This window comes from Lissotriton vulgaris, chromosome 11, assembly GCF_964263255.1.
Source record: "Lissotriton vulgaris chromosome 11, aLisVul1.2, whole genome shotgun sequence".
In the NCBI taxonomy this organism is placed as follows: domain Eukaryota; kingdom Metazoa; phylum Chordata; class Amphibia; order Caudata; family Salamandridae; genus Lissotriton; species Lissotriton vulgaris.
The window spans coordinates 1,107,289,415-1,107,316,406 of record NC_141699.1 but is presented as its reverse complement, the minus strand read 5'-3'; the positions used below and the strand labels follow the sequence as shown (position 1 = coordinate 1,107,316,406).

The 26,992-nt window shown below is 41.0% G+C and overlaps 1 protein-coding gene across 1 annotated transcript in view; it reads right to left on the bottom strand.

The window, feature by feature from the left end:
• The window catches only part of LOC147684249 (putative cation-transporting ATPase 13A4), a 276,452-nt gene that overhangs the window by 223,873 nt on the left and 25,587 nt on the right, over positions 1 to 26,992 (bottom strand). The window contains exon 3 of the mRNA XM_086944649.1: positions 18,367 to 18,513. Coding sequence (XP_086800775.1) covers positions 18,367 to 18,513 — 147 coding nt within the window. The remainder of the gene's footprint in view (positions 1 to 18,366; positions 18,514 to 26,992) is intronic.

The following is a 26,992-nucleotide window of genomic DNA, read 5'->3' as shown; positions in this document are numbered from 1 at the left end:
GTGTTGTCACTCTCGACGAAGAGATAGAAGCTTTGCCTGTCTCTCCCGTCATTCAAAATTTGGAAGCTCACCCCCTATTCCCTATATTCTCTCTACAGGTAAAAAAAGAGGAAGAGGCCTCTATAGCTTCTCCAGGTAATGCTGAAAAGGTAGTCCCGATAAAGCAAAAAAAGAATAGAATAAAAAAGAGGAAACCTGTCCGAAGATTTTCAAAAAAAAGACAGAGGAAACTTATGTTTGAAAAGAATTTGGAACCCATATTAGAAAATTCCGCCCGGACTGAGCAGTCCTTTGCTACACAGGAAGATATAATTGGTTCTCCTAAAGTGGAACAAGTGACTATTGGGTCTGGTCTTATAAGTTCCTCCAACCACTCTTACCCTAGTATTTCATTATTCCCTGTAAATCCTCCTCCTTCCACTCTTAACCCCTTGGCTAGGCCTTTTCAAGACTCTCCTACAATTGTGCCCATTCCCTTGGTGTCAACTAGGGATAAAATAAATGTAGATACCTTGTTTTTAGATTTTTCTCCTTTATTCGATACTGACCTAATCCTAAATAGATCAGTTCTGCTCACTTGTTTTCAGGAGATTGAAAGTTTAAAACTAATTCAAACTTCGGACCTGGATGTGGTACTACTTCCCAATGTCACTCTAGGGAGAACAGCAAGGGTGACATTTCATTCTAAATTGGCGTTGAATCACATCTTATAGTGGGCAGAGGAATTACAAATCAGAGGGATTGATGTCATTCCATATTTCGTAGAAAAACGGAGTGAAAGATTATCCACTAATTTTCCAACAAACTCTGATATTAATTTGAAGCCTACAGATTGGTCCTCAGTTAGATCTGAGGACTTAAAAATATGTGTTTCAAAAAATGAAAGGCAAGTTCTTTATAAAAATCCTCCTCTTCCTAAACAAGCTCTGATGGATGATAATTCAAAATGGAGTTGGTTACCGGGTGTTCTCTCTAGCAAATCTACTTCTTGTCCTAAACCGCATCCAAATTTTTAACAGAGATTTGAAGTTAATCTCATGGAATACTGCGGGTTTCAAAGATTACAAGGAAAAATTATGTTTCCTACGTTCCCTAGAAGCCGACATAATTTGTCTTCAAGAAACGAGGGTGGAAGGTAAAATAATACTAGAAAAAGAGTACTTTGTCTTAGAAGGTAGTGCAACCCCCTCTAGGAGAGGTCATGCGAAGGGTGGAATTGCATGCTTATTATCCAATAGAATCAATTGGAATTATTCCCACTATCTTGATCCTGATAAATTGTTTCAGGCAATAATTTTAAAAAATGTGTTCAAGGATTGTCCCAATAAATTGCTTGTTTTAATAAATACTTACACCCCCCAAAATTTTTGTTTTAATGATGGTTTAAAAGTACTCTTCTCCTTCATAACTAAAATTATGGATACCCCCCCCCTTATATATTATTACTTGGGGACCTGAATTGTAATATATCTAATTGTAGTCTTGATTTGTTTAGAAATAAATTTAGGGAAGAATCTCTTAATATACCTCAGGCCTTGTTTCCTGCGAATATTAAATCTAATAAAAGAGGTAAATTAGTTTTGGAAGGTCTTTCTAAGGTGGATTGTATAATAATAAATGGGAGATTCCAATCTGACATCCCGGCAGCTTTCATACATAATTCAAAAAACGGAGACTCTATTATTGATTATGTAATCGCAGATTGTTCTTTCTTTTCCCATATAAAAGATCTTTTGGATGTAGATACTAAACTTAGCGACCATAATGTGCTGATGCTTACAGTTTCTCTCAGCCCTCCTCTGGCGGATTCCTGGCACATCGACACGGATGTGGTGAATTTTGGCGCCAGTTCGGGGAAATGTTTTTGAAATCACCGTTCTTTTGTGGGTTTACTGTCTCTCTTAATTTCTACTGTGGAGAATCTGTTTTGTTGGGATGGAAGGGAACTATTAGGCTTTGCTGAGTTTTTAGAATTAGTGACCTCAATAGCTAAGAAGGGCCCCTCCTCTAAAAAATCTTTAGTATTCCCCCAATTGCTTCGGCTACTAAATATTGAAATAAATAAAGTGATAAGGGGTCAATACTTATCATTTAGTCAGGAAGCCCATCAGAAATTAGCATTATTAAAAAGAAGGAGAGCAAGGCTGAAGGCCAGTTTAAAAAGAGATAAGGAGGATTCCGTTTGGATCCAACTCCGGGAAGCCTCATATAAGGGCCAAGCTAAGACATTCTGGTCATTAATTGGCAAAGGTTGCGGCACTAGAGTTAGTTCTACGCCAATTGCCATTGATGAGCAGATCTGGGTTCATTATATTGAGAATCTGTACAGTAATAATAATCTGCAACGGAAAAATTATGTAATTTATGATGACTCTTGCGTGTATTTATTTATTTATTTATTTATTAAGAGTTTTGTATAGCGCGAACAAGACCCTTGGGTATCAGAGCGCTTCACATTCGATGAGGTAGTTATAGTCCTGCATTGTTATCATCTTTTTCACAGTAATATGAGGTAGGACATGAATGAAACAAAAGGCGATAATATCAATAAAATTTCTAAGATAATAATAGCATATAGTATTATGAGGTAGGAACATGAATGAAACAAAAGGCGATAATATCAATAACATTTCTAAGATAATAATAGCATATAGTATGACATACATTTTTTGTAAATAATAGCTTATAATGTGAAAAGAGTCCATCGTTCCTGATGGACAGTTTCAGCTCCAGTCCTTACGCAAGAGTTCTGACTTCCCTGTCTTGTCTATGGAAGGAATTTACTCATTAGGAAGATCTTCGTTTCCCTCTTAAAGGTTGTTGTATCTTCAATCTTTCTGATGTTTGAAGGAAGAGAATTCCAGATTCTAGGGGCTGCTCCTGCAAAAGCCCTGTCGTAAGTTTTCTTCTTCCGGAAGATGGCAGGTCTCAGCATTAGCTCATTAATGCTCCTGGTTGGTCTGTTACCTCCCGATAGCTTAATTTTCTGAGCTAGGTATTTGGGTGTATTGTGGTGGAGCGCCTTATGTGTTATGCATGCCATTTTTAGCTGGATTCTTGCTTCGAATGGTAGCCAGTTTAATGCCTTCAAGTGTGGCGATATATGGTCAAATTTCCTTGAACCAGTGATCAGTTGTGCGGCTGCATTTAGACATGCTTTCAGGGGAGCTGTTGAAATTTTTGGTAGACCTGTTAGCGTAGTGCATCCATATTCAATCCTCGCGATAACTAGCGACTGAACTGCCAGTTTGAGGTCTGCTTTGGATATGAATGGTTTCACTTTTCTGATGTAGTTCAGATGGTAGCGGGCGCTTTTTGCCATTGCGTTGATATGGGCTTTCATGTTTAGTTTCTCATCTAGAGTGATTCCTAGAGATTTCGCTGAGCCAACTAGAGTAGGGGTGCAATTTAATGCTGTTATCATATTAGACCATTCCTTCACTTCTGTGTGTTTCTTTGGTGGAGATATTAACAAGAATTCAGTTTTCTGTGCGTTTAGTTTCAGATGGTTGATCGATAGCCATTGTAAAGTCAGTTTTAAGGTCTTGTTCATTCTCATGATGTCTTCCCTGGATGTGATCTTGAGTTAAATCTGGGTATCGTCCGCGTACATGTGGTAGGAGATATTAGATTTTCGAAGGATTTCAATGAGAGGTTCGATGTAAAGGTTGAACAGTGATGGAGATAAAGTAGAGCCTTGGGGGACTCCAATTGAGTTAGGGCATGCTGGTGAAAGTGTTGGATTGACCAGGAATCTTTGTGTTCTATTCTGCAGGAAAGATTCAAACCATTTTAGCACGTTTCCAGTTATTCCCATCCTATCATGAAGCCTGCTTAGTAATTTTTCATGATTTACCGTGTCAAATGCTGATGATAGGTCCAGGAGGATAAGTAGACATGTTTGATTACTGTCTAGTGCTTGTAGTGCATGTATGATTCCCCGACCGAAAAGGAAATTGAATTAGCTATTAAGAGCATGCGCTCTTCCGGTGCGATGGGTCCTGACGAGGTTCCCATCTCTGTGTTAAAACAACAGAGCGAATTATGGAGCAAAATTCTTTATCCTGTGTTTAAATCTTGCTTTGCTAGCGGAATTGTCCCCCCATCCTGGAAAGGGAGTATTCTTGTCCCTTTACATAAAAAAGGGGCAAGAGACCTACCACAAAATTACCGTCAAATTGCTTTGCTTGATGCCATCGGCAAGGTCTTTGCAAAATGTATTCTCACCTTAATCAATGATTGGGTAACTAAGGCCAAAATTTTGCCTTTTGAACAAACTGGTTTTAGGCAAAAAGCACGGAACGTTAGATAACTTGACTGCACTTCAGGTTATAACGGAAAAATATGTGAAAATCCGTGGAGGGCATGTTTATGGCGCGTTCATCGATTTCTCCACAGCTTTCGATAAAGTGGACAGAACATTGCTGTGGAGAAAGTTAATCGATTTAGGGATGCCTCCCTTTCTTATCAAATTAGTTCATGCCCTCTATTCGGACACCTGGTGCAGAGTGCTGCTAGGCGGTGAAAGAGGTTTATCTAGAATAATTCCCACATCCAACGGGTTAAAACAGGGTTGCCTATTGGCCCCTCTACTATTTTCTCTTTATACAGTTGATTTACCTCTGGCTCTCTCAGCATGTTCAGGTATTGCCCCGATTTTGGGGGGCTCTCCAATTGTTTGCCTCATGTATGCTGATGATATTTTGATTCTTGACCTAACTCCTAAGGGTCTGAATAATCACCTGCAGGCTTTATATGAATATGCTGGACCATTTTTTGTTGATAAATATTGCAAAAAGCAAAGTGATGTGTATGTCGGGTAGGAAGAAACCTAAATATCCGAACTTTCCTTGGGTAGTAGGGGGTCAAAAATTGGAAACAGTGAAATCTTATCCCTTCCTCGGTAAAATTGTTATGAGTAATTTAAGTGAAAAAGCCCACATAGCCAACAATTCCCGGAAAGCTATTGTTCAGGGAAAGAGTTTGGTATCCTTGTATAAGGCCACAGGTAGAAGGCATTTTTCGATATTATTAGATGTATTTCGAGCAAAAGTTCCTGCCTCCCTACTCTATGGAATAGAGTTAATTGATGTAAAAAATTGGAGCTTCTTAAATTCCTCGGAAGGAAATATTTTACGCAGCCTAGTATCTGTCAACCAGCTAGTTCAACTGCTGTCTTTAGACAGGAATTCGGCTTACGTAGTAGCTGGGTCCAAGGTCTAGCGGGAATCGTGTGCTGGTTGTCAGCCTTGCAAGGAGCGAGCCTAGTACCTTAAGACATCTTATAAAAAATGAGTTGTTGGGAAATTTTAACGACTATCCATTAATTGTAAAAAAAATGTAGATATGCTGTGGGTCAATTACAACTGGATAAAGATGCTTTATTCTCTTTGTCACCTTATCAGTTAAAAACTCTTTTGAAGTTCTCCTCGTGGGAACTAGGGTTTAGACTGGATAGAGATCTTTGGATTCGGAAAAAGGGCATTACCCTAGTTATCGATTCCTGTCTGTTGAGGAAAGCTCAACCATACGTTCAATGGAACATTCCTCATGGCGTTAGACGCCTACTGTTTTTAGTAAGACAGGATTTACTTCCTTTGAAATCGCTCTTATCCAGATGGCATGGCTCTTCAGCGGTCTGTGATTTTTGTCATATGTATGATCAAGATTTGTCTCATGTCATTTTTGTTTGTCCAGCCCTGATGTCTTATAGGCGAAGATGGCTAAGACCCATCTGCCTTCAATTGAACATTTTGTCTGCTCCTTCTTTTAGTGCAGCTATGATCAATCCTCCTAATGAAATGTTTTGTTTTAAACTGTACACATTTTTCAAATGTTTCCTGAATTTGTATTAATTTGGTAATTTTAATGCCCCAAGTGTTGTGTATTCTTATTCTTTGTATCTGTTGATATTTTAAAGATTTTACTGTATGTATTTTATGTCTTTTATGTGGATCTCGTAAGAGTTCCGATATCATAATAAACTTGAAACTTGAAACTACTAATTTTCACTCTCCTTTCAATAAATACTCTAATACAAATATGTTTTACATCACTCAGCTTACACACACTCCTTTCATTAGTATTAATAAAGGGTTGAGTAATGGTGCGACAGGTCTTTTTACATTATTAACATGAGCCAGACTCTTAATTGCAAATAATTAATTAACAGGAAAATCCTAAACAACATCATAGTTCTCTAACAGATCTTGTCCCAGTAGAATTGATAACAAGATACTACACAATAAAGAACAGCTGAGAGGAACAGAACCAGGTATGTAATTACAGATCTAACTACTACTCACATTCACATTTTGATATACTTAGCAAGCAAATTAATGTGTTTTCTTACATTTTCACATTAGAAAAATCTCTATTATCTAATCTAGTGATTTTTGTTCATTATAATGATATACGTCAAGTCATTGTAAAAAGTACTATTTCACGTTATGAAACCTCAGTTATTCATTGTGAGCACTCTTTTGCGAGATCAGAGAGTCATAGAATTGAATTCTGGTTGGTGCAGTATAGAATAGTGACTTGTGTGTTTACAGTTTATGAGGTTGCAGCCTGTAACAGAATGCACTGTGGATATAGATGTCATTATTTAAAACTTGGATTGCACGCAGTATAAATGGGGCCATTAGATTTATGTGGCAGTGGAGGACCAAATTAAGCGGTAGGGGTGACTAAATGATACAGCAAGAAAAAAAATATTATGTGGCGTAATGAAGCACTTTGGTGATAGAACTATTTCATTTTGTGTCATTTTTACAGACGGTAACACTGTTTGGACAAATATTTCACCTTGTTTGTACCAGTTAAACACAACTATAAGAGATTGATCATAACCAGTCAATCTTTGCGAAGGACTTTCCGCAAGTCGCCATGGTTTTAGCAACTTTTGTTCCATTTGAGCTAGAAAAAATATTTTTTGATAAAATGTTTACTTCACGCAGGAAAATGTAGGTTATGTGGCAAATGTGGAAAATCCATAATTATGCAGAAAATCCACAGCCACAGAATCACATGATTCCAGTGGTCCTTGAGTATAATGCAAGCTGCCACAAAATTATTTAATGCCTGATTTAGAGTTTGATCTACACACAAGAGGGGGGAGGGCCCCAAAAGTTTAAACTCCAATACCCCAGGCCCCCTAAGGCTACCAGTTAATCACACATAGGGGGTATATAGAGTACACAACTACAACAGAGGAAAATTCCCCAATTTGGAAAAACTGCCCTCACTCACATACCGAAGTATGTGACATGCTTCATCATAGGGCCTGCTACAAACGCCCTGGTGTAGCCACATCCAGGCGGCAGCATAAGGGAGGGGGAAAAAATAATAAATTCCACGTGACAAGACGTACAATACAGTCAATTAATACGTACAACGAATAACATACATGAGTGATGAAACGTATAACTGAACACCTCGTGGATCTGATGTGAGTGTGAGGAAAAAAGTGCAGTTAGGATGTGATTAAAACTGATTAGGGGTGCCAATAGAAAGTGTTGCTTTATTAAACCCAATTTTGATACCCCTATCAGGATTAAAAGTAATGAGAAAGGATGGGAAAATGTCTTATTGAGAAAATGAGGTTCCTCAAGACTTCCCTCCTACCACTGCTAGAGTCAACATGTTTCGACCGCTTCCATTGTGCCCCAAGAGGTCACTTCGGTCTTCCTCAGGACTGTCGCAGTCAAATCCACTCGTCACCCTATACTGTAGTTTGGTCACTGGGTTTCCCGAAAGTAGTTGGTCTCATAAATCCATACTCATCCGGGTCTTTTCAATCATACAGTGGAGAGAATAACCCCAAAGTAGAGGGGAGAACATACACTGGAAAAGAGTGAGGGATAATAAGAAGGGTGCAGGTGCTCGCCCCCCATAGTTCTACTCAATTCCTCCCTGAGAATTCTATTTTACTAACTCAGTTGATTCTCCTATTGAAAGGACTGTGCTTCAATAACGTTCCACACAAACTTAAACGTATGTCATTTAGGCTAAGTTGTCTTATTAGACATTCAAAAAGACTAGTTTAAATTACTGAGTCTTGGATCAAGACTATAAACTAGTATGGTCATGAATCAAAACATACACTCATCTGCCCCAAGCCGAGCCCGGGACCCCAATGAGCCCACACACACTCCACCAGTGAGCCACTCATATTTTTAGGCACGTGGTTTAAAAACATCAAAATGAGGCTTGTGATTTACAATCAAATTGAACTTACCGAGTTTATGAGCTACATAAACTCGAACTGGTGCCCATCAGGAGGGTATGACCGTGCACACAATCTAAGAGGAATGGAGGGTATGAAGCAATTAGCAAAAGCCCCTTTAGCCGGTTCAGCGATATTAAAATAATTGGTTGAGCGCCGGTCGTTAAAGTGCTCCCCCATTCACCTTACCGTTCAGTTAGGCCATCCCTGCCCAAAAGTAAACCTGTATCCAGTGACACCGCGTAGTTGGAAGTCGCGGTGTCCTTTCCTGTATTTACCGAACCACCATTCCCGATCCGCCCCCGCCGTCCGGCGTCAGGGGCGTCATGGCGTCCCGACGTCGACACGGTCAGAAGGCGGGGCAGTCGGGAAATGTAGTCTCAACCGGGTTTCTCGTCCTAATGCAGCGATGACCGCGGGTTGCGCAAGATGGTATCCAACCCTAACATAAGCAAAAATAAAGGCAACAGCATGAACGGTACTAGGAACAATGCGGCTGTTCTGTATTTTGGCATGAAATGCGTGTTACCCATGCAGAGATAATAGAGGAGGGGACTATCAGCAGTAGATGAAGATGGCTGGCCCCGACCTTGGGTATCAATTTGTACACAATATAATGTTGATAAATGGGACTACTGGCTACACTGGTGTGTGTATCTATAACTATCATAATGTTTCACCAGAGCAAGGTAACCATCCCCTGTATGCAGGTAATAGAGGTTCGAGAGGCCCCATGAATTAAGGCGCATCCTTCAAAATGCCTCCCTAAGATGAAATAATCAGTATCATTCTCGGGGTGGTGATGGCTACAAAGACCCCCTAATTCAAGATGTAGGCTGTTCCCTGCTCCCAGCTAGAATATCTACCCATCAACTAATAATATGATAGTAAGGTTGTGTCCTTTGTGTTGTCCCAAGTGTATTAATATTCTAGGGTGATTAAGCACAGATGACATGCCTGAGTGGGTAATCAGAAGTGACCATGGCCTTATTGGAGGATTAGATTGATTTACAGTTGTCTCCCCAGTGTCTGCCAAGGAATGTCCTCATTTAATCCCACTTTATATGATTTAGAGTTTGGCAGATGGGGTTACTCCTCGCAAACATGACGGATAACCCGTCCACCGTATTATGATCCCATTATATCCTGCGGGAATTATAATTCGGTGAACAGGATATCCATCAAGTTTTTGGTGGATACAAACAAAATGGTGGTAGTGTTTCTCAACAGAGAAAACGTCCGCACCTACTGTTGTTAGTTATTCTCCCTGGGTACGTAATACGTGAGGTATAGAGAAGATATAGAGGTGCACTGAGAACTTGATAAGACACCCACCACCAGGGGTGTTTGAGCAATGCAACTGAATGCAAATACCATGAATCAAGCGAGAAAACCAAATTGCACAAGCACCCTCTTAACAGTCCATTAATCTATGAACATGAATGTGGTCATTTCCGAGGTTATTGCACCAACATTATTAAATGGTTCGATGTCAATGTAAAATATGGATCCAAAACCGAATCTTGTTCTTAAAGTTCTTTATTATTCAAATAGGTTAAAAGATTCCCAGCTTATCTTTGCCGACACGTGTTTCGCCCTCTCCAGGGCTTTTTCAAGGCTATCTTGTTCTGGTCTTATGCTGCTCTGGTCGTGTGCTGCTCTGGCATCGGACTGGTTTGTAATCAAAAGGGTGCTGGTACGAAGCGTTTTATGCGAAGCCTATTGAAAGTTTTTAGTCACAGCGAGCTCTTAAGCAAGTAGGTTCCCTTTAGGTAACACGGATCTAGTTTAATCCCTCATGGATCATTGAACGAACAGAGCTGATTTGAATTAGTCTTGTTATGAGGGTGCGTCTCACTGCGTGGAGGTACGTCCTATCTCGTTAGATGAGAGATTATTAAAGACCTTGGTAATTTTGTTATGAGGGTGCGTCTCGCTGTGTGGAGATACGTCCTATCTCATTGGATGAGAAATTCTTAAAGACCTTGATAAGTCTTGTTCACGTTGTTTCCGGGCGCCGAGTCTCCACTGCAAGAGGGTGCTTGTGCAAGTTTTTGGTGGAGTACCCCCTCTAAATCAAGCCCTTAGTGTTTAAGATAAACAAGTGATTTCAAAGAATCCATTTTAGTACTAGGTAAACAGATGTGTAGCCAGTGCCAAAATGTCCAATCAAAGGACGTTTTTCTTCAGAAAAGTATGACTGTCTTTCTTTACAAAAGAGGCATGGGAGCTCATTTTTCTTGCTAACTTTGGGCTGAAGGCAACCTTACGGCAAAGAGATGGGCAACGTGTGGGAGCTCCAGTTTTTCAGACAGGAACAGGCACGCCCCTTTTCACGATGAGTTTATTGTGAAAGGGGCCCTATTACCAAGGCAGCGTTAAGTCAATTAACGTGGCTTTAAGCCACGTTAATTGACTTAATAATAGGGCAATGCAAATATCGCCGCCTTATCAGCAGAAAAGTGCCGATAACGCGGAGATAAGGGGCTTGATAATATGCCCCTCTGTTCAGGATTCAAGCAAACCGGGCCGAAGACGGCTGTAATGCCAGAAACCGGTCCCCGGGAGCTTGTTTCCTTCCCAGTGTAAGAATTGGCTTTTGTAGTTTGGTTTACCCTGTTCCCATCATGCACTGGGTCAGGAACAGACTAATTTGCATACAGCCAGGTTCTGAAACTGGGATGGTGCAGTGAGCTAAAAAACGGTGTTGGATCTAGCCCTGATCTCTTGACTGGGTGAGAGCTTTCTGCTTAATTCAGAGACTCTGTCCCTCACCACCCCTTGTTGTAAATATATATATATAAATAAAAACGTCAGCCAAAACAGCTGTTTTGGCGCAGTTCATTGGACTATAGTGAGCAGCTGCCAGGCAGGAGGCGTGCTTGGTTGTCGCTCACGTTAGCATAGGGGCCATCTTGCAAGAGAGGACAAGAGTGTTGGTGGGGGTGCGGAAAACAGTTTTTCTTGTAACTGCCTCAACTGAGATTTACAAACATGGCTATTCTGGAACAATTATTGTACTTAAGTCAGTGATAAGAATAAAAAAAATATGTAAAAAAAGAAAAAGAAAATGGGAACCACTGAATGACAGCCATTTCTTGTGGCTATTAGTTTCAGAGGATACATCTAGGGGTACCATATGGAGGCGATAAAACCACGGTATTGTTAGAGATAGGAAAAGGCTGTCCATATAATAACTACCTGGTGTCTAGGGGATAGGAACTATTGGTTACGTGTATTGGGTATGTAGTCCCATGTCATAAGTGTTTGCCAATGGTGCACACATGGTGCAATAAGTGGTGGCCAATGGTGCACACATGGTGCACATTCGTGTAGTCCCCGGTTGTTGATCATGTGTCTGTGTCACCTCATATTCATGCTACACACTACAGGCATGATTAAAGTTCTGTTTACCAGGTTACAGTTCTGAGGGGCCAAATGGTAAGTGCAGTTACATAAGTCAGTCCCCAAGAAAAGGTGTCTAGATACTCTTGGTCAGTAAGACGAACAGGGAGTGATGCTGTGTCACCGAACTTCCATCCAGGGGATCACATCATTGAAACCACATATGTTTGTCTGCAGTCGGTAGACTCATCTCTGTTCTTTTTTGAACAGTGTCATCGTGTTCCACTGGAGGTCGGTCTCTAGGACAGTCCAATTAACTTGTTCAGTCGTGTGTCCCTTCTCTATATAGTGTGTACTCATCTTTGTGGTGCTGCGGCTGGTTTTTCTGAGTTTTAAGAGTTTTTAGGTAACTTTGTGGAAATCCGTGAAGTGAGACTCTGCAAGCTCCGTTAATCTAAGGTTCACAGGAGAGAGAGGTTCCACTTCTGTGAATTTTTTAGATTTACGAGTGTTTGTCTCTTGGAGTTTATGCACAGCTCTCTACAGGAAACCTTCGACAGGCAACTCTCTACTGCACTCCACCTGTAGCCATGTGATGAAGCATAAAAATAGACTTCCGAATGGTGAATTATTCAATGTAAAGAGAAATTGCACTAGAGATTGGGATTTCAAAATAGCAACCAATGAGAATATCCAAAGATTTGAAACTAGAGGCTATTCTAAAGAAATCCAAAACAGGGTGAAGGCAAGGGTACAAGTAAAATTGAAAACCCAGAAAGATTTTAGGATGATTACAAATTTCTCAAGCGATGCAAATCGCGAGATTCTTGAACATCGCAGAGCCATTACTAGTAAATATGTTACATATCAGGTGTCTAGACACTTTGAATCCTATCAAGGCAGCAACAGGAAACTATTGAGGTTTCTTTGCGTCAATCATCTGCCGAAAGACATCAGAGGAGGGGACATAGAGTTAAGATTACAAAGAGTTACATCCAGGTACATAATAGATGTGCAAACCAAAGTACCAACTGGTTTGAATAGTGGGGAAGAGCTAGAAAGAGGCAATAGAACTGCGCAAAGAGGCTAGAGAGTTACAGAAACAGGCAAAGGAGGTGCAGAAATAGAGAGCAGGAGTGCATACAGAGGCATGAGAGGTGCAGAACGAGAGAAGAGGGGTACAGAAAGAGGCAAGAGGGTGCAGAAATTTACCAGAGGGATGCGGAAATTTGCAAGGGAAGTACAGAAAGAAGCAAGAGCAGTGCAGAAAGAACCAACAGAGGTGCAGAAGGTGGCAACATGGGTGCAGAAAGAGTCAACAGAAATGCAGCAAGACACAAAATAGGTGCAGAAAGATGCAAGCGAACTGCAGAAAGAAGCAAGAGAGGTGCAGAAAGAGGTAAGAGAGGTACACAAAGAGGGAAAAGGGTGCAGAAAGAGGCAAGAGAGTTGAAGAAAGAAGCAACAGAAGTGCAGAAAGAAGCAATAGTACTACAGAAAAAAGTAACAGAGGTCCAAAAGAGGCAAGAGGGGTGCAGAAAGAGGCAAGAGAAGTGCAGAAAGAAGCAACAGATGTGCAGAAAGCGCAATAGAACTGCAGACAGAGTCAAGAGAGTTGCAAAAACAGGCAAAAGAGGTGCAGAAATTGAGAACAGTGGTAAAGACAGAGGCATGAGATGTGCAGAAAGAAGCAAGAGGGTGCACAAAGAGGGGTGCAGAACTGTGCAAGGGAGGTACAAAAAGATACAAGAGCAGTGCAGAAAGAACCAACTGATGTGCAGAAAGAACCAACTGATGTGCAGAAAGAGGCAAGAGAGGTGCAGAAAGAGGAAAGTATGGTGCAGAAAAAGGCAAGAGGGTGAAGAAAGAAGAAAGAGAGGTGCACAAAAAAGCAAGAGAAGTACAGAAAGAAGCAACAGAGATGCAGAAAGAGGCAAGAGGGGTGTAGAAAGAGGCAAGAGAAGTGCAGAAAGAAGCAACAGATGTGCAGAAAGGGGCAGGAGAAGTGCAGAAAGAGGCAACAGAGGTACAGAAACAGGCAGGAGAGGTGCCGAAAGAGGAACCAGGGGTGCAGAAAGAGTCAAGAATGGTGGAGAAAGAAGCAACAGAGGTGCAGAAAGAGGCAAAAGAAGTGCAGAAAGAGGCAAGAGAAGTGCAGAAAGAAGCAAGAGAGGTGCAGAAACAGGCAATAGAGATGCAGAAAGAGGGAAGACGGGTGTGGAATGAAGAAAGAAAAGTACAGAAAGAAGCAACAGAGGTACAGAAATAGGCAAGAGGGCTACAGAAAGAGGCAAGAGAAGTGCAGAAAGCAGCAACAGAGGTGCAGAAAGCGGCAAAAGGGGTACAGAAAGAAGCAACAGAGGTGCAGAAAGGATGAAACAAAGTGCAGAAAGAAGCAAGTGAAGTACAGAAAGAATCAAGAGAAGTCAAGAAAGAGGCAAGAGAGGTACAGAAAGAGGCAAGGAAGGTGCAGAAAGAGTGAAGAGGGTGCAGAAAGAGGTAATAGAAGTGCAGAAAGAAGCAACAGAGGTGCCAAAAGAGGCAAAAGAGGTGCAGAAGAAAGAGGCATGAGGGATACAGAAAGAAGCAAGAGAGGTGTAGAAAGAAGGAAGGTACAGAACGTTGAAGAGATGTGGAGAAAGAGGCACGAAAAGTGCAGAAAAAGGAAGAAATGTGCACCAAGAAGCAAGAGAAATGCAGAAAGAGGCAAGAGAGGCACAGGAAGAAGCAAGAGTGGTTTGTGCACCATTAGTACCAATTTAACACCCACATTTAGGCATAAGGTACAGGTGACCATATCAGGTTTGCAATGGGCCTTCCACCACGCTGTAACACTTGGTGCTGTATTTTTGGTGAACTTTGAGCTGTTTGGCCCAGAAACAAGTTGTTTTATGTTCAAATCTGCAAATTATGCAGCAGATATGATGGGTTATATGGCAAAAGCGGAAAATATCTAATTATACTAAAATCGGTTCAGTCAAACAGTCGCATAATTCCAGTGGCCCTGCTCATACCTCCAACTAGGTTCAGAAGTGCTCCTCAGTGGTTCCTACTTTTTTTGTCTCATTGAGTTTATAGTGCAGCTTCTACGGAAATGAGGAAGACTGAACCTTAGATTACCACTCCACAACACAGACTACCATACCACATAATTACTCTCCATAACACATAATCCCAGTCTATATATTTCCTATACACTAAATACCACATACTTTCTATCCACATAATTTCACTGCACAACATACCACATAATTCCACTACACACAACGTACATCCACTCCACTCGAAGAAACATTAGGATAAAACGTTTACATTTTCAACTCCAATAGCCCTAACTTTCCCAAATGCAAGACCTATTACATTGAAAATGCTTCTTTCACTAGTAGACACATTTGCAGAGTGGTGGAGAGAGGGGCTGGACCTCTGACCTGCGGTCAGGAATTCCCCTGCATAGCACTTACAGGAGGTACCAGGAGGGCTTCATGTCCTCTGAACTCCTGCAACGGTAAAGTGGACTTCAAACCCCCAACCAGTATTGTGCCAGGAGGAGCATTTGCAGAGAGGTGGAGAAAGGGGGCGTAGCCTCCAAAGACCTTTTAGAAATCTCACTGTGTTGGACTTACTGGAGGTAACAGGAGGGGTAGTTGGCCCCCAAGGACATCCTTGGAGGCCAGCTACCCCTCCTATTAACTCCAGTAAGTCGCACATAGCAGGATTGTTAAATTCTCATAGCAGGCCATACTCCCTTTTCCCACCACTATGGAAACGCGCTCCCTTGCACGCTTTTGGATGGGGATTGAAGCCCTCTTTGCTGCTGGGGGCCCTTACGGAGCAATTAGTCTATCTATTACCTTCAGTAAGCCCCACACAGTGGAATTGCTGAGAGATGGACACAGGCCATGCCCCCTTTCCCCACCACTCTGCAAACGCACTTCCTGGCGTGCTTTTGGTGGGGGATGAATTTTGGCCCCGGAGACCCCATCCCCGGAGGCCCAGCCTTACTTTTTATTTTTCATTAAAATGGGGAAGGGGGCCGAGATTCATCAAATGGCGACAAAGATATTGGCAAAAGAAAAACTCCTCTTGAATAGAAACAAGGTCATAACTATAACTACCTACTGGCGACCGCCAGTAGGTAATATATATATTATATATATATATATATATATATATATATATATATATATATATATATATATATATATATATATATATATATATATATATATATATATATATATATATATATATATATATATATATATAAAGGGAATGTGGGGTAAAGCACTCGGAAGTCCACACTGTAAGACTGAAGCTCAGTAAGTTCCCCTCCCACAATTGCTGTCACAGATTCTGCCTGCAGATACCCACATATAGGTTACACATGCAAGGTCAGGGTCTGTGGAGCTGACCCTTACAGTGATGTTATAATTGTAACACAAAGACAATACTCACAGTGAATAAGAAACACTACCTTGGTTGTCAGCAGTGCCCACAGATCCTAGTGATCAAACACGAACAGGCAAAGCAGTAACATAAAGGGTGTACCACTAAATACACAACCACAATAGTCAAGGAGAAGTGGTTAACCTGAAAGAAGGGAAAACAAAGGGCATACTTGGCAGAAGCTAAGAAACACAACCAATAATGATACTGTAAGCTAGGCATGCAGGAACAGGAAAACAGCAAGGTGGAAACTGGAACAAAAAAAAATAGAAAAAAAGGCAGGGATTCGAAAAAAGTAAATACAGAAGGAAAGAGACTTCAAGGGTGTACAAAATAGTCCTGGTTCAGGAATTGGCAAAATAAGGTATAGCTAAAGCTCAGTTGTCAAGGTATCACTGAAGGCAGTGCTAGTTCTGAAACAAAGTATAGCTGCAACTCAGGAACCAAGGTATCTAGGTAGCACTGAAGGCAACGCTAATTCAGGAACAAAGATAGCTACAGCCATTTAATGATGTTAATGCCCGCACTTTTGCTAGCTTTGCTTTCAGAGTGACTTTTTTCTCTTCATAGCTCCCGATACTTCAGTGTGACATCTACAATGAAATTGTGTTCGATCCTCAGTGCCATGCAAAGAATTCTGAAAATCTAATTTTTAAAATGTGTGTCATAGTCTGACTCTATAGAAGGTGGTAAACCGAATTTAAGGATCAACTCCCTCAATAAAAGCTTTGCTACTATGAGTGAGGAAGGCACACCTCCTGGTTGAGTGAATGTACCTCAAATTATTACAGGATATGGCATTTCTATAAAGTCTGTTTCTAATCTTGTGAAAAGGGAGGCCCTTCAGACTTGCCAATGTGACTCATTGTCATATTTGTTCTCATGCCAACATTCAACTGTTGGCAAGCTGTACATCATTAGCACCAATTTTTCTGCAATAGTTCTAAATTGAGGAATGAACCAATACCTTTTAAATCTCCTAATCATTGTATTCTGCCCAACATGGGTGGGGCCATGAAGATACCTTGCCATAGGCAACAGCATTAAGTCAAGTAAAAAAACATCTCCTATCTAAAAACAACACTGCTGATACATACTACTTTGGAACAACAATGTTCTGTAATGCCTGGGGCCATTGTTGCTCCTAATGCAGGGGACATTAAGCCTTACTGCTGCATGGAGCTAATGGTATTCCAATATATATTTTTGATGCGCGTTGCCGTTGAGGCACAGTGATGCTTAGGGTAATTTATGGTCCCTAACATCTAAGGCCTTCTCTGGTTACTACGTCTTCAGACCATTGATTTTCATTTTCCGACCAGGGCATTTAATGCTCATTAAGGCATGTAACCATTGATGTCCATTACAGATTGGGATCTTTGATTATCAATACTGCTCACTTCCAGTGAGAGTCATTCCTGCCTTGAGCCATTAGCATTAATTAATGCCCAGGTCATTAATATCGCAGCCCAGAGAGGCACATTGTTTTCTAGGGCCATTGATGTTCATTACTGTCTGTGGTCATTGAAACTAAAACAAGGCCTCAAAATGAAATGGAAAAACTTATTTAAGGTTTGGTTACCATAAACAGACTGGAAGTTCACCAGTTACAATAATAGCTTAACCTTACCCTCACCCCTTCATGAATGTGAACTGTTGAGTACATATTTGAATACAAGTGTAAGAGAGTTAATATGTGTGTGAGGCTTACCATTATTCACTGTGTTCATGGATTGAGGAATGGAATGAATTCAATTGATAAATGTGCAAGCATTTACGTGGCAGCACAAGTGCTTTTATTATTCAGAGATAGTCAAGACTTTCTCAGGTTATGTTTACTAAACAGATGAATTCCAAGTATGTAGCTTTTTTATTGTAATCACAATTCCCTCCCTTCAATCATAAGTAAACCTTTGCTAAGATTTTATCTGGCAATTGCTCAGGGTTCATTCTGATAAAATAATGTGGTAATACCGCATGCGGAATTACCAGTAATGGAGCATTGGGTGTGCTTTACGGCAACATGACAAGCTCCACTGCTTAGATAACAATGTAAAGACTCCTGGTTCACCCTTCATGATCTGCAACACTTATTCACAGTATTTTCCCTCTAAAAATGTCCACAAGATTTACCTGGAGTGACTTGTGCAGGGAGAAATTGTGGAATTTTCATTTTAATTGTAATCCGCTTTAATGTGCTAGATCCCATGCATGTCCTACCTGGGATTACTGAAAAACACTCGTAATGAGTCCTTTAGTATGGATGACTGCACATCTAGTACCCCCTCCTCCCTCCCAGAACGCAGCTGGCGTGATTTTGCTGATGATGAGGATACTGAAGGTTCTACCTTGTGCTCTGGCTTCATGATGGCTCGGTTGATGAGGGCGTTCTTGTCAGCCGCAATGAGATAATCCCCCTTCCCCCTCGATGAGTTCAGGAGAGCAGGTAGGTGGATCCATCTCACCTTCTTCCTGGAGTAGGTTTTAAAGTCATCCTAAAGGGAGATGTCACAGGAGAGTCAGTCCATGGTCAATGGACAGCAGAGGAGGAAGTCAACACACAGCAGTTGAGCAATACTCTACTGTTTCTGTTTCCAAACCACAAGATGGATGAGAATCTTATCATAGAAAAACATTTCTGATCCATGAGAACTTGACTAGTTGTGGAGAGTAATAGTAAACTCATGGCTGTTGAGGAATGCACTACTGTTTCTGTCTCCAGACCACAAGATGGAAGTTAACCTTATCAAAGAAACACATTTCAGATCCCTGTGACCTTGACTAATTGTAGAGTGTCATGGAAGACTGTTCTCATCGTGTAGTTAGTGCCCAAAGACCAGCTTTATTCCAAGTGTGGCAGTAAATTCAAAATGGGTACAAATAGTGTGTGCACAGACTTTTCATTCAGAGTCGGGTCAAATTTCCTTTGACCACTCAATTTCCTCCAAGCATTGCCTGCAGTAATCTGCATGTTCAACACACTTTGGAAAGTGGAGCACCACATTGCACTACTGGTTGCAAAAGTTGTTAGTGGACATTACTGAAAATCTTAACTGGAGAAATCCTAAATCAGATGCAAAACCCATGTGTTAACAATGTAATCATAGTTCATCGTTGCTGCTTTCCTGTGCCCCCACCCCCATGGTTGTGTTGGGGATATGGATGGAGGAGGGGTTCTCTTACTGGAAGTATATTACTGTTCTTACTCACTACTGCTGACAGCTTTTCACCTAGTGTATCTTTTAGAGTTCAATTGTGATAACAAGCAATGTTGACTTCCAGGGATTGGGTAATGATCACTGTTAATGCCTTGGTTTCATACTACTATTGGAGAATCCTCTGCAATACGTAATTCACTGTGTCTTGATCATTGCACTGATCATAATAAAAACATGTTTAACACAATTCTGTAATCATGCTATATGTATTCACCCATAACTCTCAGAGTCCACCAGGTCTGGGTACCAGAATGTCCTCTAGATTAAATATTATTTACATAATATTCCCATATTATTAATAACAGAACATCTACATCCATTGTATTTTTTTGTAAACATTATTTAGGACATAATATTTATGTTGGAATTATACATTTATATGTGATATTCTGTCTGTCACCGCTGTGGCATCGTGGTTCTGTGTCCATCTGTGCTTCTTGACATAGCTGCGCTGATGTCATGAAACACTGGAATCTCCTGCGCATCTCCTAGAATGTTATGCTTTGTTCAGCAGGCAGTTGTAGCCTTACTTTGATGCTGGCTGGATGTTCACCTGTGGATGGGATCTTTCTTCTGAATAAAACCAGAACTTATTACCTACAACTTGTGGATCCATATCTTACATTTGGCGACGCAGGATGGGATATATTGGAACAAGAAAAGATCTCAACACCTACCTCTAATTTTTTTTTTTTTTTTAAACGTTTCCACAGACTTTACTTGGAAAATCTCTCATGAGGTACTTCGGTGGCATTCAACTTAAGAACAAGACTTCAATTTTGTCTTTCTCTTATGGTAAGAGAAAACAGAGTCTAATATATATTTTTTTCTTATTGACTCTCACTTTTGGGAATATTTGGCAGCGTGACCACTTTTTCGACATCGTATCTCGACATTTTTTTTTTAGATCATCGGGACCATTTAATTTTGCTTTTTCGCGTTGTTGAAGCACAGCGCCTGCGATCTGCGATCTGCATCTTTTGAAAAGTCTTACCTGCCCCACGTCATCGCGAGCTACCTTCTTGAACGAGAACGCCTCTATCGTCCAAGCAGCCTTTAGAGAATTTCGAAGCTTCAGAAACAAACAAACCAGCTTCCTTCATCTCTACGTCTTTGCGCAAGGCTTCCTGGGAAGGACGTAAGCGTGCCGCAAAGTACCTTGGGAGTGACGCTGACGTGGGCGCCATCTTGTCTTGGTCATTCTGCTGCTTTCTACTTCAGAGTACACGTCTTACGCTCTAATTGCGTTTCGTGACTCTGACTATCTTTAACATTTTGGAAAATTACGCTGAAGTCTCATGTGTATTCAAAGATTGACACCTATTCTGCAAACATGTAAAGGTACTGTTTTGACTCTCGTTTTCTTCTCCAGGATTTCAGGTATTCGTCTGTCTTCTGTGACACACTCACTCGAAGCTGTTTTTGTGTGTCCTGCTACTGTGAAACACACACACTAAACTCTCACTGGACTGTTACTGGAAGCTGTTCTTGTGTGTGCAGTTACTGACGCACACACACTAGACTCAATTTTTTTTTTTGTTTATCTATTTTATTAGCAACATGCAAAATGTAACAGCCCCCCCTTTCTTCTTGTCCTCACCTGGGGATCCACCTATCAGATGGAAAAAATGGCAAAAAGTGTTTGAGAGGTATGCAAGGGTATGTGGATCTAGCTTGAGTGCGGAAAGAAAGACAGCCTTACTTTTACATTGTCTGGGGGCAGAAGGACAGGAAGTATTCAATCATTTGCCTGATCTTGATGATGCTAGTTTGAATGAGTACGAGATATGTATTGCGAAGCTGGATGAACATTATCTTCCTAGAGTCAGCACAATTTTAGAAAGGTATCATTTTGGTCGGAGAACACAAATGGAGGAGGAGACAATTGAGAATTATATAACAGCTTTAAGAAAGCTTGCTTCCTCATGTAAATTTGGTGCAAGTCTTGATGAGCATATAAGAGATCAGTTCATGCTTGGATGTTATATTGAAAAAGTAAGGGAGGAATTGTGGCAAAAGGACGAGCCTTCTTTAGATGAAGTACTTACTATTGCAAAGAGAATAGAACATTCTATCAAGTGTGTAGAATTCATTAAGAAGAATGGTGAGAACAAAACTACTAAAGAAATAGTGAATGTTGTAAAATCAACTCCTAAAGTGGGTGACAATCACCAGAAAGAGTCTAAAAGTGAGAATGTTTCAAGCAAAATACCCTATAAAAAAAAAAGAAAACAGTTTTGATTTCTCCCAAGTAAAGTGTTACAGGTGTGGTGAAATGGGGCATTTTGCTACGGATAGACAATGTCCAGGTTGGAAGGCATATTGTGGTAAATGTAAAAGAAAGGGACATTTTATGACATGCTGTAGAGGGGGAAACTACAAAGGTAGAGTGAATGAGATATTTTATGATTTTGGAAATGAAAGTAATTCAGATGAGCACGTAGATTGTGGTCAAATCTGTATACAGACTGTAAGTGCTGAAGAAGCAAAGAATTCTCCTTCTGATGAAATTCTTGTAGAAGGTTTTCCCACAAAAGTTTTGTTTGATTCTGGAGCAAAAATCACCAATGTAGCAAAAGATTTTTTCTTGAATATGTTGGGACAAAAGCTTGAACTGTCTCACCCTGATATAAGACCTTTTGGATATGGTGGACAACCCATTAAATTACTTGGGGTTTTTGAAGGGATGATCAATTATAAGAATAGATTGACCAAAGCAAAGATTTATGTTTCTCAAAAAGGAGATAGCATAATAAGCTGGTTTGCTCTCAAGGATTTGGGCGTAATACTTGATCCGAACTCGACACCATCTATAGTTTTAAAAGACCCTTTTCCCTGCACTTCTCAAACTGTTTCACTGGTCTCTCAGGATTTCACTAGTGAGCTGAAAATGAAATTTCCTAAAGTGTTTTCTGAAGACTTGGGGTGTTTGAATGATTATTGTCATCGTATCATTTTAAAAAAAGATGCTGTACCTGTTTGCTGCAAGGTACGAAATGTACCTGTGGCTGTCAGAGAACAGGTTAAGGCTGAACTTGACAAGCTTGTCAAAGGGGGTATTATAGAAACAGTAGAGGGAACAGAATGGGTTGCTCCGATTGTTGCAGCTAAAAAATCGGACAACTCTCTTCGTCTCTGTGTTGATTTAAGAGAGCTCAACAAGTGTGTAGTTACAGATCATTATCCTTTACCCAAGATTGCGGACATGCTAATGTTACTTAAGGGTGCTAAAATTTTCAGCACCATTGATCTAAGGTCCGCATATCATCAGATTAGGTTGGAGGAAGGTTCGAAGGATTTGACAGCTTTTGTGACACCTTATGGCACTTTTAGGTTTGTGAGACTACCATTTGGCTTAGTATCAGCCGCATCGGTTTTTCAGAGGGCGTTAGAAAAGGTTTTGAAAGGTTTGCAAGGTGTTAGAGTCTATCAAGACGATATTCTCGTGTTTGGCATGGATAATTCACAGCATGATATTAGGCTCTTTGCTGTGTTAGAAAGACTATGTGGTGCAGGTTTAACTGTCAAGATAGAGAAATGCAAGTTTAGGAAGACTTCCATAGACTATTTGGGTCACACAATCACTGAAGGAGGAATTTTACCTAAAGAGAATTTGATCTCTACCATTTCTAAGATGTCCCCCCCTGAGAACAAGGAAGAATTGATGAGTTTTCTGGGCCTTGCTGAATATTATAGCAAGTTTGTGAGGGATTTTGCCTCATTGTGTGCCAACATGAGATATTTGTTGAAGAAAGGTGTGGAATTCATTTGGGGCGAAAAATGTCAGCACAAATTTGAAGTCATCAAGGAGAAACTGGCCTCTGCCCCGAAGTTAAGCAGTTTTGATCCTTCTGAGAAGTCTATTTTGATTACTGATGCAAGCTTGAAAGGTTTGGGTGGTACGGTACTTGTACAGAAATTTGAAGGCACCGAGAAGGTCATTCTTTTTTTGTCAAGGAGTTTAAAGGGAGCTGAAACTCGCTACTCGGTGATTGAGCGTGAAGCACTTGCTGTTTACTGGTCAGTCAAGAAGCTTAAAAATTTACTATGGGGAACCACCTTTGAGGTTAGGACGGATCACAAGCCGCTTTGTGAAATTTTGAAGAAAAAGGGAATTGATGCAGTATCTGGTAGGATCACGAAATGGGTTGTTGGGTTGCAAGATTACGATTTTGATGTGAAATATCTACCTGGAGTGGAAAACAAGGTGGCAGATGCCTTATCTCGCCTTGTTCCTGTTTCTGAGACTGGTGGTGAGGAAGATATGGATGAAGGTGATGAAATGGTTTGTGTTGTAGAGGAGGCTGTCATTGACAAAGAGAGGTGGTTGAGGATGGTACAAGAAGATTTGATTCTTGTGGAGGTGCTTAAGCTCTTGATGACAGGATGGAAGGTTAAACCGAAATCAAACGAAGGGCTTGAGAAATTTTGGCATGTTAAGGATCAGCTTTCGGAGCAAGATGGTTTACTATTTAGGGGCCAAGGAGATTTTGAGGAGGTCATATTGGTGGCCAAATATGGATTTGGAAGTGGAGCGTAAGATTAGAGATTGCATAGATTGTGCTCTTAGTGAGAGGGTGGCAAAACCTAAGGTGCAGCCTATGGTAGTTAGGGATAGACCAAATGCACCTTGGAAAGAGGTTGGTTTAGATATTTTGGGGCCTATTGTTTCTGCTGGTTGTGAGTAGTATGTTCTTGTCCTTGTTGATTTCTTTTCTAGGTGGCCAGAAATCGCCATTACTCGTGGTATCGAGACTAGACATGTGGTGGCTTTCTTAGCCAAGCTTTTTGCAAGGGAGGGCATTCCTAACACCATTCTCACGGATAATGGTCCCCAGTTAGTGTCTAAAGAGATGGAACAATTCTTGTTGAAACAAGGTGTTAAACACAAAAAATCATATTTGTACCATCCAGATACCAACGGTATAGTGGAGAGATTTAACTGTGTCCTTAAAGAAACTATCAGGATGGCTAAGTCTGCTGGCACAGACTGGAGGGCAGATGCTTTTAAGAAGGTTAAAGTTTATAGGATATCTCCCCATGCTGTTACTGGGAAGACCCCCTTTGAACTTTTTAGATCGCGTACTGCGAATATCCTTGTGGTACCTGCATGGGTTAATGATCTGCAACCAAGTTCTCCTGATTTGAGTGATGATTGGATGTTGCGTGAATCCTCTAGAATTGAGAATAGAAAAAGAATTTTTAATGCAAGGAATTCTGTAAAAATCACACCTGTCAAAGTGGGTGATTGGGTGCTTATTAAGAATCCCTGTAAAAACAATAAGGCTCTTTCTACTACCTTTAAGAAGTCTATTCGTGTCATCAAAGTTTTTAAGAACGCCATCAAAACTGCAGACCATCGAGTTTGGAATTTGAACAGGGTGGTGGTGGTCAGAGATGATCTTGTCGAGGCTTCTTCTAGTCGTGATTGTCAAACTACTAGAGATGAACCTTCCTCACTTCCTCGCAGGGTTTCTCATTCTCCTGAGTATTTAAAAGACTACGTGACTGTGTGATTTATGTTTTAAAGATTGCTCGTTTATCTTCATATTTTTGTTCTTGTTGTTAGAAGGGAGATGTGTGGCATCGTGGTTCTGTGTCCATCTGTGCTTCATGACATAGCTGCGCTGATGTCATGAAGCACTGGAATCTCCTGCGCATCTCCTAGAATGTTATGCTTTGTTCAGCAGGCAGTTGTAGCCTTACTTTGATGCTGGCTGGATGTTCACCTGTGGATGGGATCTTTCTTCTGAATAAAACCAGAACTTATTACCTACAACTTGTGGATCCATATCTTACAACCGCCATACTATTTACCTAGGTTTAGTTATTTACATTTTCCCATGGCTAGAGGTGACTATACCCTACACGAGTGAAAAGGCGTTCTCTTCGCTCCCGTGGATACTGGTTCATCTGGCCTGGGACGCAAACAAGACCCCGACACCTAAATCCCAGCGTAGAGCCACAAAATGGGAGGACAGGCAGAGACCTCAAGTTCAGCAGGGAACCACAAATGGGAGGCCAGACACAGGCCTGAAGCCCAGCAGGGAACACAAATGGGAGGCCAAACCAGGCCTGAACCCAGCAAGGTACCCCAGATGGGAAACCTGCTAGAGGTAGCTGAAAAGATTGATAATTCGAGTTGACTTTATTTGGAGCATTCTCCTTAAAGTCTTGGCTGGTAGTTGGGATTAAGCTTCAGGCTGGATTGGTCCTATTTTAGGAGGGCAAAGTCTGGTTTGTATATGGCTGGTCTCTGACTAGAGTGGCACAGTAGGCAATAAACAATGGTTCGGATTACAGCCACAAGCAATAACCAGATGCTGAAATTCATTCAAGAATTCCTATCCTCGCTTTGTTGTCCTTTTGGAAACTACAGGCTTTTCCTGTTTTATTGGGAATCTCCAGTGATGGCACACCAAGCCTGCTTGTTGCTATAGCTAGCCTTGAGGAAGCTCAAGCTTTGAAGAAAGTCCACGATGGCAGCTCATCCCCCTGCAGCCTCCATGAGCCCTTCATGACCAGCAAAGCTTCAAGCCTTTGTCACAGTTGTGATGTTCTAAAACTAGTAGAGGGCTAGTGAGTAAATTAAAGATCGAGCCACAGCCTGAGGTGAGCCAATCAAAAGAGTAATCATGTAAGTGACACTGTAAAGGTCATGTATAAATAGGATAAAGAATCTTTAAGAGTTTGATTATTCCGTCAACCCTTGTGTTTCACTTTACTGCATCCCATCACCGCATCAACAGGAGATACAAATAATAGCTTTTTGGAGGTCTCAGGTCTGAAGGTCATCCTGATGATATTAAGAAGGTTTGGACCCAAGCAATGAAGTGTTAATGTGATTCTACTGCTCAAAGGGATTTCCACTCATGGAAGTGAATAGAAGAAAGATGCATATTTTAAAACACAAACATAACTTAGGAATGCGCCACCCTGGCCCTCTCACATATGTAGGATATGAAGGGGCCTCTTTCCACTAAGAAGTAACCAAAGTTGTCATATAGAAACTTGGATGGAAATAAGATTTGGTTCCTGTGCAATCAAAGGAACCCATTGGACAAAAACTGGAGATGACTGAAGCCAACTCTTTTCATCTTGCAACCACAGTGGTGCAAGCACGTCGCGAGAAACCAGCACATTGTGAAAACAAGCATTGGCAAAGACAATAGAGCTGGCCTGTTACAGAGCTACATTTACCGTTATTGGACGTCCTTTCAGAGTCAGAAAAGAAATGTGACGTTTTTAACAAGACTACAGTCCTACAGAACTTTACTAGATGTACCTCTCAAGTCAGAAGACACTGCTTAACAAGTCTGTCACATGCTGCAATAACTTACTGTAGTGAATAAATGATGGCACTGGCTGAGCAGCAGGTATAACACTCACATTGTTACTAATGGGAAGATTTACTAACAAGTCATACAATGCAGCAAAAAACTGACTGCAGCCCAGCACCAACACAGTCACACTTGTGCAATGGTGCCTGCATTACAGCCAGGCTTGTTTTTGTGCAGGAATGGACACCTCCCTGCACATAACCAATCCTCTGAGGATTTTTTCTCTTTCCATGTGTGCTGCAGAATGTAGCACCTATGGAAAGAGAAAAAAAATAGGAGAAATAAAGTTATTTCTCCTCTCTTTACAACTTACCTTAAGAAGTAAGAGGAAACAATGAGGCACAACGAGCATATTTCTCTGTGTTACACCTCATTCCACAAGGCACAGATCTCCAGGTTTAATAGTCTTATCTAAA